Source organism: Taurulus bubalis, assembly GCF_910589615.1.
Source record: "Taurulus bubalis genome assembly, chromosome: 6".
In the NCBI taxonomy this organism is placed as follows: Eukaryota; Metazoa; Chordata; class Actinopteri; order Perciformes; family Cottidae; genus Taurulus; species Taurulus bubalis.
This window is the reverse complement of record NC_136594.1, coordinates 12,736,678-12,750,430: the sequence shown is the minus strand read 5'-3', so window position 1 is coordinate 12,750,430 and position 13,753 is coordinate 12,736,678. Positions and strand designations below refer to the sequence as shown.

The 13,753-nt window shown below is 39.4% G+C and overlaps 1 protein-coding gene across 4 annotated transcripts in view; it reads left to right on the top strand.

The window, feature by feature from the left end:
• Positions 1 to 1,613: 1,613 nt before the first annotated feature.
• The window catches only part of ctnna2 (catenin (cadherin-associated protein), alpha 2), a gene marked incomplete at its 5' end in the record, with an annotated part of 275,443 nt that continues 263,303 nt past the window's right edge, over positions 1,614 to 13,753 (top strand). For all 4 annotated transcript variants that reach the window (XM_079220174.1, XM_079220175.1, XM_079220173.1 and 1 more), the window contains one exon: positions 1,614 to 1,715. In XM_079220174.1, the coding sequence (XP_079076300.1) occupies positions 1,614 to 1,715 (102 nt within the window). The remainder of the gene's footprint in view (positions 1,716 to 13,753) is intronic.

The window sequence follows — 13,753 nt, the reverse complement described above, 5'->3', positions numbered from 1 at the left end:
CTTCTCCTATTTTTCTTTACTTTTTGCCTGCTTTTCTGAGTGTTTTTCTTCATTAGGACACTCACTTTCATAGTGCGCTGCTCCAGTACAACATAGTGTATGTAGCTGAATGATTTTAAGTAATGTGGACTATTCTATGCCAAAACTCCACTGAATCATCTAGCTTTTCAACTGATGAATAATACATGTGTTCCTGGAATTACTGCCTTACTCAATAAGTTCCAGCTTTGGAGAGATGCATTGTAATAATGGAGTTAATTAAGAAAGTTAATAACATAAATTTAAGGTTAGAGAGGTGGCCAGCCATTAAGTTGAGGATTGGCAGAATTGTTAAGTGTGCTTTGTTTTATTTGATGTGCAGAGCCAAGATTTGCCGAATGTCAACAGTTACCGGACCTCCATGAAAACCTTGTTTTTGAGCCAGTAGTTTATTTTGTGGAGTTACTGAGACTGAGGATTGGTTATTTTCGGCACTTAACTTATTATGAAATATGGTCTCTATGAATACGCAACAGAATGTTTAGTTGGAAATGTTTTGGTGACACTTTGTCATTGTCAAAATAAACATTACTTTATAATGAGGACATGTCTAAAAACTCCATATCCTGGGTCCATCTTCACCCAGTAAGTGTCTAGCTATGCCTATATCCCCATCAATACTATTAAACAGTGATACCAATGCTCATAAGACTTATGTCAAAGACCAGTAAGTCAGAAGTAACGTAAAGAGTAACAAAAGTGTAACAAAACTACTGGTCCGTCTGCTCTCTGTTATACAACAGAGTAACATTCATGATAACACCCTTCTTCTCTGAAGTGCAGCAGCAACATTCAAGAAAGATTTTCACAGGCTTCCACTGTAGGGTGTGCACAAAGCTGCATGACAGCTCCCCAAAAGTAAACCAAAACATTTTGATCGCCCCTTGGTGTCTGTCTAATTTAGGAAGCGCTCGATTTGAAATGCAGCAGAGTTTTCTAGGATTGGAGCATGCATTTTACACATCAATATTGCAGTCAAGCATGTTTATTTAATAATAATAATAATTGTAATCACAATTAAAATGTAATTATTCATGCAGTCTTGGCATAAGGAAGACCAGAAGTATAACCGAGTGTACATACATTGAGACGTGGCTGATTCTTCTCTTTCAAAGCAAACATTACAAACAATCTTTCCTGGTCATCTGTCAAGTCTTCTTTAAAGAGCTGCCTGTATTCCTGTAGGAAACTCAGGGAAGCTAACCTAGTCAACAACCTTTATTAGTGCATCACAGAAAACATACCATGTGCACAGAATGGGTTAGCAAGACTGCACCAAACATCGGTGGGACACAAACACCGAATTTGGAAGAGTTCTACAGCACAATGCTTATAGTGAAAGGCGTCCACCACTGTGACATCACCTGTTGTCTATCATCAACCTGTCAGCTTTTGAGAACCAGTTATGCCAGCAGACCTGTATTTAAAAACAGCTCTCTTGAGAGTTTGTACAGCTGACCACTTCCTACAAACTGTGTGAACACCCTTAGCCCTTTAGGTCCGGTATAATGTGCATTATTTCCACACCAAACATTCCTCTAACCATTGATCTGCTTTTTCTCCCAACAGAGACCATGACGACCGCCACCTCCCCCATCCTGTTGAAATGGGACCCAAAGAGCCTTGAAATCCGTACCCTGACTGTGGAGAGGCTTCTGGAGCCCCTCGTCACACAGGTAGTTAATTTCACACTTGCAAATGTTACAAAAATAGTAGCTTAAACAATATCTGGAGTCTACTGTCTTACTCAAATTGATTGATGCCTTACAATATATGTACCAATAAGACAAGAACTAAATTCATATTCCTACTTTCTAACACTGTTAAGTCTCTCAAGGTAAGACAGTGGATATAATTTGTCATTGTTCAGTAGGAGAGCAAATGGATTACTGTCTGTTTGCACCTTTGCTGGATTGTTACAAAGAAGCTAAACTGCAAATAATTTGAAACATCGGCAATGACTTTGTTTGGCTTCTCAAGCTGATCATATAGCTAAACATGACTTTGCTCACCCTGGCTGATTGTGACAAAGTCTGTGACTTCAAAACCTGTATTGATTAGATTAACCATCCGTCAATCAAAGCAGTTGTGAGAAGATCAAAAACGCCTTTGGTGTCGTCCTTTGCTCTTCTTTCAATAATGAAATGCTCTCCAGTTCTGATATAACTGATGATATTGCAGCATGTACTAACCTCCTTAGGAGCCACCATTGTTTAGAAAAAAAGTCGCCTCTCCGTGTCATCTTACACACACTTAAGCCAAGCCCGTAGCTACCAATAGCTCCTCACTGGGCACTGGCTTGCCGGGAAACAAAGAATACAGAAATCCCAATACAAAATCAAGCAGAATCTCTCTCAGTAGTAGATATCTTTGGCAATTGCCTGTTTCCCCAGGATGTCTTCCTAAAGCTGCTTAATAGCAGATAATAGTCGATCTACTGACAGTGGTGGATAAAAGATTTGGAAAGGCTAGATGTACTTGCAGCCTAGGACTCGTAACATAACCTTTGGTCCCCTAGAGAATTATTGTATTAGAAGTATTGACTGTAAACTTTTTGCCAGCTGTGTTGCAGCAGAAATACACAGCCCTTTTAATCTCCTATTGTAACTTTTTAGGAAACACAGGATTACTATAGTGTCTGGGATTGTCTTAATTTACATGCAAAACCCTCATATATATATATATATATATATATATATATATATATATATATATATATATATATATATATATATATATATATATCCACTTATTCCAAAATAATTATATTTGACTCAGAAGTGGGACTTAGTCATTTAGTTTTAAGCCACGACAAAGTCTCAAATCTTTACACTCACGTCCATGGTCCTAAACAAGTTATAATACAGTAAGAATGTATCCTTTTCTACTGAAATAGAATGCATTTGCAAGCTGCTTAGGGTAGCCCATTCTTCGGTTTTAATAGATAATATGTCATCAGTAAAGAAACCTCCACTTTGGGGTTGCGTAATACTGTAGGTCTTTTGAGTCCACTTAAACAGAACAGGTCATTTGAGAATTTGGTGCTAAGGGGTAATATGCTTAAATGCAAATTCCGAACAGCCTAATTACACTAGACTTGCTTGCTTTTTTCTCTTCATTGCTTTATTTTTGCTGAAACCACTCATTTTGTGCCTAAACAAAGTTCAGTTCATGGCAAATCATGCAAATACCAATCAGAGCACATGAAGACATGTCTGAATGAGAGCAAACGTTGAGAATAAGTTTCACCTCTAATTCATTTTATAAGATTTCTCATCTTGAGTTATATGGCCAGGGGTGGATTGGCCATAGGGAATACCGGGAGTTTTCCCGGTGGGCCGGTCAGTAATGGGCCGGCAGTGGCTGACTTTTTTTTTTTTTTCTTTCATGTAAAGACGCATAAGAGGCCCAGTGGCCCTATGATAGGCCCAGTAGTCCCGCCCACGCATTTTCCAGACCCCTCGTCCAATCACCTTTAATGATGAGCTAATGACACATCATTAGCAATCTGTGAGAGAGAAGAGAAAGCAAAAATGGAGAAAAAACGAAAAGGCGGTGCAGAAAAACTGAGGGAAAAGAAGAAAAAAAACTCTCGCAACTGATGCTGCTAAGAGCAGAACTATAATAAACATGTTTGCTGCTGGTGGCGTAGCCTCCGGCTACGGGGCTTTGGCTGCGCCGGGCGCAGCGGGTCCCTCTCAGGTGTTGTCGGACAGTGAAAGTGAGGCTCCCGCTGCCATGGTGGCACAGTGTCATGAAGTGGAGCTTCTAATGAGCACCAAGACACGTCTGTATGAACGGACTCACTTTACTGGTGAACTGCAGTATTACAACTAGGGTTGGGTACCGAGAACGTGTTGGAACCGGTGCCGTACTGGCACCGGTTCCAACACGTCCGGTACCTACCGGACCGAAAAGCAACGCAGATTTCGGTGCTTCCTTCCTGTGCCTATATTGTCACATTTTTACAACAAATTTCCAATCCGGTTGCTGAATCTTTACTCATATTAGTTCTCCAAGGCCTAATTTAGAAGTGCGTTCCAACTTTTGCGACGAACTCGTTCAGCGAGCTATTAATAGCACTGAGGCCAGCAACAGCAGAGAGAGACAGCTGGGTAGAGCCAGCATATTCACACCTCACTCTGTGAATTAAGGCTTTGTTTTGAACAAACCAGTTTGGGCGACAAAGTTTGGGCGACAAAGTTTGGGCGAAAAAGACTCGGCTAACTTTAATTTTGTTTCTGTCGAGTTTGAATGAAGTGTGTTTTACAATCAGCGACGTAAAATTCCTGTTCCTCAAAGGAGTCTGGTAGGTTTGAGGATTGGTGAATGGTGGAAAGAGTGAACCAAGATGGTTTTGATGAGCTTTATTTTGTTTCTGTCAAGTTTGAATGAAGTGGGGTTTTTTGGAGAGTAATTGGCTGTTTTTTTTCAATGCCTCGAGTCTTGTGGCTTCGAGGAGAGCATATTAATTTTATGTTTTGCATGTTTATAAATAATGATAAGGACTTGTGTATATTGTTTTTAAGGAATGCAAAATCAATACTTCTACCAGAAATTGTATTGTGTTATATTCTACAACAATGTGTGCTCTCCGATGCTGTGGAGGAGTCTTGCCTAGCCTCCAAAGGACCCTGCTTTTAATACCTGTTCTACCAAGGACGTATTCCAGACATTGAAAAACACCCATGTCTACATGCTGTCTCCTGGACCAAAGTCCTGTGTTTGTTTGACCCATCCACCACCACTTCTGTACATCCTGTGTGGACTATCTGGTTCTTTATATGACAGCAGTTGCACTATCCATTAACTAATGATACAGATTGGTTTATATTTGAGGTTGAAAGCGTGGTGGGTCATCATCAGTCACATAGAGCCACTGACCAAGAGGTAGGAGGGAGACCAGGTTGCATTTTCTGTCATAAACTCACTTATTGAGAGTTTTTCTGTCTTGAAATTGTAAATGTCTTTTATCATTATTATTGTCATTTTGCTTTGAGGCTGTTGTTTAATTATTATTCAATCAGATGCAGTAGCTAGAGTGGTCTTGAATTGAGTTATTGTGATGTGCATACCATTTGGATTGGTTTTAGAGATTATGACGCTTATGATGCTTAATTAAAAAAACAAAAAATAGCCATACTAGGTTTTACATTTTAATAGTTCCATTGTTGGTGTAAGTACACTATCTTCAAATATCTCCAAATCCAACTGCGTTGACTATAGATAGTTTTTACATTTTAAGTTTAGTATTTAATGTATCACATTCATATCATCTTTATACGCCTCATATACCTGGTAAAGCTACAGAAAAAGTGTTAGCTTTTATACTGTGTTTAAACATGACATGAGTACCACAAAACAGTGGATTTACCCCTTGATCGCTCCGCTACTAATTCCGCCTCTTGAATGGGATTTCCACAATTGGGATATTTGGTCGTTGACATTGCATTCTGCTTCCATGGGATGCAGGGATGAGCCTTTCTGCTGCCCTGTTTGTCCAGTTGCTGGGCCAGAGAGAGCTATCAAATAATGTCCTAGTTATGGTCTCTGTCGGTAGGGCCTCTATTTCCCTTGGTTGATTTTGATGCATAGCATTCATGGTGAGTACTCGTGCCAACTTCATCAGTGCAGCTTTCCTCACTACATAAATGTTGGATCTTATAGGTCATCCCTTTATCAGCTCTGTATATTAACAGCTACGCACACAGCTGATTCTGATTCTGACGAGAACAGACAAGAAGTCAGAATGAAGGAGTGATATTGAGAAACATAGTTTATTAACAGACGGCATCCTGTACCATGAGGAAGGAGCTGTCTGTGTTGCTGCTTGTCTATCTTCACATTGTTTAATAGTGTTTGGGAGACACAACAAAACGGCACTATGGCATGGGTATATCCTTATTTCTTTTGATTTTCTTGGTTATTAAATTGACAGCTATTTTTCCTTGGCATATTGACTTCAAAGCCTGGTAATGGGCTAGCAGGGCACCTAAAGGGTTGGCTGTCAGCAGTGGATGCTTTATGCCCCTTTTGTTTTTGTATGGCTCCTAGCACTAGCATTGGTTGGCACCTGACACACACACACACACACACACACACACACACACACACACACACACACACAGTCAAGGGGCTTAACATAAAGGGAGGCGAGACGACGGCGGCAGGGGGATTAAAGCTTCATGCCGGATCACTGTCATAATCCATTAAACTAGCGGAAAAGGAGGAAGTCTGGACCTCAAACTGACACTTTTTGGAGGCAAAAAGGGATGTTTCACCTCTTTTCAGAGTTTTTATTTAAACCAGAACAGTCTTTCGCAAAGGTTGGAGAGTAGTCATAGTTTTAGGAATTTGGCAACAGCTTGTTGGCTACAGCATCTCCCTTTTTGAGGGAAAAACAAATTAACTCATGGGTTTGTTTAATGACTTAGAGTTACGACTTTGAGTTACAACTTTGAGAGACAACTTTATTGCAGTTATACATATTTAGGTATAATAAAGTATCACCTGTGCCTTGGAGGCACTGTCAGTCAGGAATAGGCGTGGTTTTACAGTAATGGCTATTTACAGAAGCCTAATTCTATTTTGCAATAAATCACTTAATGTTTTGAGTAGGCAAACTCTGTCATATGCTCTGTCATCCCCTTCACTCTGCTTTCTTTACAGAAGTGTCAAGTAACACATACACGCACACGCACACCACAATGCATTTAAACTGATGTCCTCCTGAGAAAGGTTGTGCAAGTTAGTATTGTAATACTATCCAGAGGAGTGTGATAAAGATGACAGCTGTGTCATCATGCAGTGCCCCCTGTTAGCTTCTGTCTTCTCATTACCTCCTCTAGTGCCTCAGGGTCAGTGCTGGATCTTGTGAAACATACTTTCTTCTGTCTTCTGGCTTTATCTTCTGACAACTTGCTCTGTCAGCATATGGCTTGCCCCAGGGTTCTGAAAAGCAGCCATGCACAGATGCTGTTTGTCCACTTTAGCTTTGCTTTTCTATCATAGAAAATATACCTTCAGGACAGATTGCCTTAGAAACACAGCCCTCCTGGTTTTAACAATATTATTACAAGCACAGAACCAAGCCACTTTGCTGCCTGGTCAAAACTAATCCTAACTTTATATGTTTTTATGTTTGTTATTTTTGGCTTAAGCAACTGAAATGAGCAGAATGTAGGATGTAGTGGTATCTAGTGGTTAGGTTTCAGATTGCATCCAATTTAACACATCTCCCTTTCCAAGAGTGTCTGATAACTATGTGACTGACCTTCAGGTGAAGGCAATATGTGAAAGTTTGTCTGTTCTGGGTTACTGTAGATAGAACCATGGTGGTGCAACATGGCAGACTCCATGAAGACGACCTGCTCCCGATGTAGATATGAAGGGCTCATACTAAGCCAACGGAAATGTAATGATTCTTTGTTTCAGGTTATTATACACTTATGAAAACATTAGTATTACTACTATATTTCAGTTATGATATTAAATCCCCCTGAATCTTACTTTAAGGGACTGCGCCATGAATACAGTTTGAGCCGTATGTCATATACTTCAGAAATCAGAAACATTTTATTGTATGTTTGCATTTTGCTTTCATCATCAGAGACAAAAAGGAATAATTTCTTTCTCATTTTAAAGACAAAGCAAAAGCCTGCGCTCTCCCACATTTACAATCTTCACGGACTACACTTTAAAACCTTAAGTGTTCCTTTGATTTTCAGTTTGATAAATGTTTTTAGTTGCTTGTAAAACACACTTCGTGAACATAATTTGAGAATGATTGAAAGGTTTAGAATAATCATTCATGTCCTCATAAACCCTTTTTTGTTTTTACTTTAAATTAGCTGAATTTATTTGAATTGCAATTCTAAAAAGTTCACACATTGTTGTGTTTCGTCCACTTCATCTTTTTTTCAGTTAGCAGCTCTCAAGGCTGCAATTTTCAGCATACTTCTTTTTATAGTTTACCATGTAACAAGCACTTTTTCTTCCTGCAAGAAAGAAAAAACTTGTATAAATGAGTTAGGGAGAGAGAATGTTGCTTTATTTATTACTGAATACTTCCTGTCTAATGCACGGGAGCAGTGGGAGCAGCTGAGGAGAGTCCAAGGTCAGTACTGTGTGCCTCGTATTGTCTGGCAGTCTGTGAACCAGGACAGGCCATGTTGTAATGGAGCAGTTAAAATAGGGTGGAATAGGATATATTCATTCACCACCACCATCACCATCTATACAGTTTTGCCCCAACAGATACTTGGCGAACCAATATAAACACACACTTAACTCTCAATGCTGTAGTAGTGCCCTGGATGTATACTACTGTGACATAATGCCACACTGTGAAGACGCTGAGCAGATGGGTGAAATAAAACGGATCCATTTGGGATCTTCAAATGACTCCGACAGTGAGCCAGCAGTGGTCTTGCCTTCCTGCTCTGTCGTATGTGTGTAAGAGAGACACGGGGAGGAAGAGGATGAAAGGGAAAGAAGCAGACATATAATCTGAGATTCTGAGTGTCTGCATATTTGGCTGGGAGCAAAATCAGCACAGATGCAATCTAAATGAGGCTGAATAGTCAAAAAATGACTGTCTGCTTGTTGTTTTTCTACTCCATTTTTTATATCTATTTGCGGTTTTAAATCATTTTTGTTTTACTTTCCTCCTTACAGCCACATTTTTCCGATATGACCTATAAAACAGGGTTAACTTGATGAACACTTTTATTATTTTACAGAACAGAAAACACCACAAAACAGGCCAATTACCATGAATAATTGATTTGCTGAGCTCAACTGTGAAAACTACTTTAGTCTACAGCTCTCTTTCCAGTTTTGTCTCGCTTTGCTGAGTTTTGTATTTTCTTACACGCAGAGTTAGTGTTCACTGTAAAACTTTTGCTGTGCTTCACTGTCAAGCATTATTTGGTACTTCTGCAGGATGTTGCATATTTTGGTTGCATTCAATTGATTGAACCCATTAATTACTTTAATTTTATGGGATTATGGGACAGGATTCATTTAATTTTACAATGAATCCTGTGAATCTAATTCCATCAATATGAACACAAGTTGGTCAATGTGCTTTGAGTTCTTGCACTTGTTTGAATGGATTACACTCTATACTTATCTGTGCTTTTCTAATGGGTTTGTGACTATAAATATCACCAATAATTATCTATCTGTCATGTACCATGTGTATTGTGCTGGAACTATAAAATAAATGATTTTCCAATCAACAAATTCTGAGGGATGAATTTCCAAAAGGATTCATTAGAAACTGTGTAATTCTAAAAGCACCCGCAGAGGTTGAAATGTACCCTAATTGTGCTGCTAAGCAGATAGACAATCAGTGTTCCTCTTCTATTTGTACGTATTTGAATTTGGTAATATTCATACTTTTGGCAAAAAAATTGCCCTTTTCTATGTAAATGAGCACCATTACAAAAACAGTCCAATTCTAAAAGATCAGTGCTAATAAACCACAGGCTGTTAGAGTGAAATTATTAGAGTCTTCGGAGAGCTGGTGATAACCGAAGCACAAAGGGTGTCACGCCCAGACTTTACAGTGATCATGGCAGCAGTGATTGTTGATAGGCAAAGGCATCGTCATGCTCCGCTGAAAAAATTTTTTTGGGGATGTAGTGATAGGATGCCATTCTTATTGTGAGCAAGGGCTAAAGTCAGCATGACTGTAATACCTGGTTGGGTCTAATTCGATCAATTGTTATCCTCATGTGTGGTTTGCAGCCTTTGGTTTGGGCACCTCTGTTTTATCAGCAGGCGTGTTAAAAAAAGGACATCGGAGTTTACAGTCTGGTGAAAGTTGTCGCAAACCATTTGACTTCCCTGACAGAAGTGAATGTCAGAAGGAGACAGAGGTTTCCTTTGGGAGGAGAATGTTGACTGACACATATGGATGGATTGCTTAATGTGAAAGGCTTATGAGTTGTGGAGAGGAAGTGAAGGTTAGAGTGAGAGAGAGTGCATGGCAGTGATCACATGCAGAGGATGCCCAGTAGAGTTGTAGGCCCTTTTATTAGTTCACTGGAGGGAGCCTGCTGTTTGGAAAGCTGTTGTGCATACTACACTGTAGGTATACATGTCCTCTGATGCCACTACAGTATCATCTCATCCACACCTCAAAGCACTGTTATATTCTCACACTTTCCTTCAAGCCGTGTTTTCTGTGGATTGCTACACTAATTTCTTTGACGCTTGTCATTGTGACCACATCTCACGCTTGAAGCCATTTCAGAATGAGATTTCAAAAAGCTTTTATGTGGCCTGTCTTTGAAGTGAACAGCATATCGGATGCCATATATTCTGCCATTTGTTGTGAATATTTCGTGAAACCTCAAGGCATGTCATGCCAAAATTAAGCCTGAGTTAAATAAGGACTCATTGCCTTTTTTTTTTTTTTACCACAGAAGTAAGCAATTTTAACACTGACATTTAGTAATGTCTTATATTCATATTTTTAGTGGAGGTGAAAAGTTTCAGTTAAAATAGATTGCATCGTTGCTGAAATGTTCTAATTGGCTGGGGTCTCACAATGATTTTGAAACCACTCACTTGTGCTCAAGTTTTCTTTAGATTAGTTCCCAAAGGACTAATCATTGACACTTTTTTTTCACACACACTAGGTGAACGGTGTATTTAGTTATTTCTTGGCAACCAAACCAGTTGTTCTTTCCAGAGAACAATGTGTTCCACCCAGAGATTGGCTACTCCATTACGCTTTTTGGAAAGTGTAATGATTTTCAAATGGGTGCAACATTGTCCTTACATCAAGTGTTGTAAGGCATGTGCACCGGGTATATTGTATTGACCCGCTCTGCAGATCAACTGTGTATCAAAAAAGGTCTTGTCATGCCTCAAATATGAATTTAGTAACCTCACGGAGAGCAAAAAGACATCTGTGGTGAGAATGATAATGAAGGAGTGGGAGGATCAAACAGAGTATAGGAACATGGGCTACGAGGGTTACTAATGAGGAAATATTATTGGAAGAAAAAAAAATCTGTTGCACACTCGAAGCAGAATACATGAATTCTTTTCTCAGAAGTTCACCTTGTATAACGTGTGAACCACTAATGCAGATACAGATAACACCGCTGATTCCACTGGCATCCTCTCCTTCTCCATTCCATGAGTGCTCGTAACTTAAAGTAGGTAAAGTGAGATTGAGGCCCGCCTAATGTATATTTGCGGTGTAGAAAGTCAGTGGAAATACAGAGTCAGTATATCAGTTTAAAATGCTAAAAAGTTCAACAGAATTGCAGGTAGTTAGATAAACCTGACAATTCAGTGAAAATATATACAAGTAGGACAAATACACCTAAAAAGATGCAAATATTTGAAAACCAGCGCAATGTTGTATTATTCATCTGTTTTTCTTCCTATCCATCATTGTACGGCTCTGTTCCTCTCCAACATTTATTTTGAGGCTTTAAAACTAAGTATGCTTCCAGGAGGTTTCATGAAGATATGGTTGCCAGTGAACACGCTGCATGGTTAAGAATTTCAGAGCTTGACACCCCTGCAATGTGACACTTCGTGCTAAACCCTTCCTCTTTGCCACCCAGTAACCCATTCAGGTACTAATCTTAATGCTTGCTAATCCTCACTGCTTTGCACTTCAGCACTTGTTAATGTCAAAAGATATGTTAAATAACAGGGTATAATGAAGAGTGAGCACAGTCTTCAGTGCAAAAAATCTAAAATACGTTTTTATCAGCATAGTTCAGGAGTAGATATGCAGTATATTTGCATGGTTTCCCTCGCATGTGAACGTGTAATGCAAGTGTTTGTATTTTATCCTTCTTGATCTGTATATAATGTGCATTATTCCTACTGTGTAAACAGGTTTCTGTATTGTCCTTCTCACAGGCAGGTGATTCATTCACCCACTTGGAAACATTGGAGAGGACCCCCTTTTGTGTTTGTCCCCTGAGCTTTTTCACACATTATGCACTTTACACATGGACATAAACGGCCTCATCAATTATTTAACAGGGAAAGTTATGTATATCCCTAACTGTGGGAGGGTGGCAAAGGTTAACATAATCTCTCAGGAGCTGTGTATGGTTTGCATGATGATGCATGCAGGCATTGGCTACATGTGCACACACATGCACATGCCCTTCCTTAATGTTCAACAGTTATAGTGCATCACTCATCCGTTGGATGGAAGTCTCAGAGGCGGAAAATTGAATGGCTACGCAGAGCCACAAGGATTTACTACTGAGAGGACAGTCCACTGGCCAGTGCTCTGGAGAGGAAAGGCTGCATGCCATTTAATACTATTGATCAGCAATAAATGGGAGGGCAAGGCACAACAACTCCTTAGGCCTGAAGGAAAGGTTAGCCTCACCACTGCTGCAAAATAATCACGCACAGTATGTATTACCTGTTAACTGGTTCCTATCTGAGCCTGAATGTTCGGAATGCTTTGATATCTCATTGCTGTTAAATAGAGAGGGACTTGAATTTACATCACATGTCCATTTTAGATAAATAAAAAAAAAGTCTGCATGCGAAGGTTGGGGTAACAACGTAATACTGTTTGTTGTTAGCTGGGAATTGTATTCATCATTCCAGCACAATATTTCAGTGTCCAATGATGTGCAAATATTTGTTATCAAATCAGCAGTGAGCTTCCATTTCTGAGTCGCAGGGTAACATGAACATGATCTAAAATCTATAAATTCTGGTAGAGGCATGACTGCTGATGACGAAGGTGTGAGAAGTAAATGGAGTTGGACATGGTTGGTTTGAGGATGGGAAACCGCAAAAAACATGGTGCCACAAACTATATGAATCCAGCTAAGCTTAATTCTCCACCATGTGTTTGAATAATTTGCAGTAGTGCAGTAGCAGTGAGTGTTAATTCAGGACAAGATAAACAACTCAGACGCTGTAATTTATTAATCTATGAATGTGTTGCTAATGAAAATACGAGCAAATCTGTGTCAATGTAATTTCCCCATTTTCCCTGTGCAAAAATATGGTCTTGTGTTTGGTTGGTTATGTTTTGTGGATTTGTTCTCCTTGCACATCTGTGGTCTTGTGTCTTTCCGACCGTGTCTTGATGTGTGTCTGTGGTCATTGCTGTGTGTGTGTGTTGGTACTTTCTTACACAATCAATCTTTGGGGACATTTGCCAATGTTCTTAGAGGAGAGTACTGACCCAGGAATAAATAGCCTGTTATCCACATTCATTGTAATGTGTACACTGTCCACAGTTTTGTGCAATATTTTCCGTGTCAATATGACAAGTGCTGAATCTGTTCAGCTGCCAGTTTTTATTGATATTTTGTTTGTAATGATAAACACCTTTTTGTGGACTGTCAGCCTGATCCCTGTGAATCTCTGTCCTTGTGGCCTGAGACCTCACTGAAAAAAATAGTATACTGTACAAAAACATGTTTTATAGAACAAGTACAGTTTACGGTGTATCACGTGTAAATTACTAAATGAATAAGGTTCTGTTAATATGGTGACTATTTCCTGCGAGCCTTTATTTTGTAAGTGCCTTTGTTTGTTTCGGGTTCTTTATTTTGAAGCCCTTTTATTTTATTTCAATCTACTTCCGGCAAGACCGGAAGTAGATGCAAATTGTAACTTGATTTCGCATTAAAAGTACGTCAATTGACGGTGTGTCTGAAGGGAAAGATGTTCCTATGGTACTTCTCTGGAGTACAAGAGT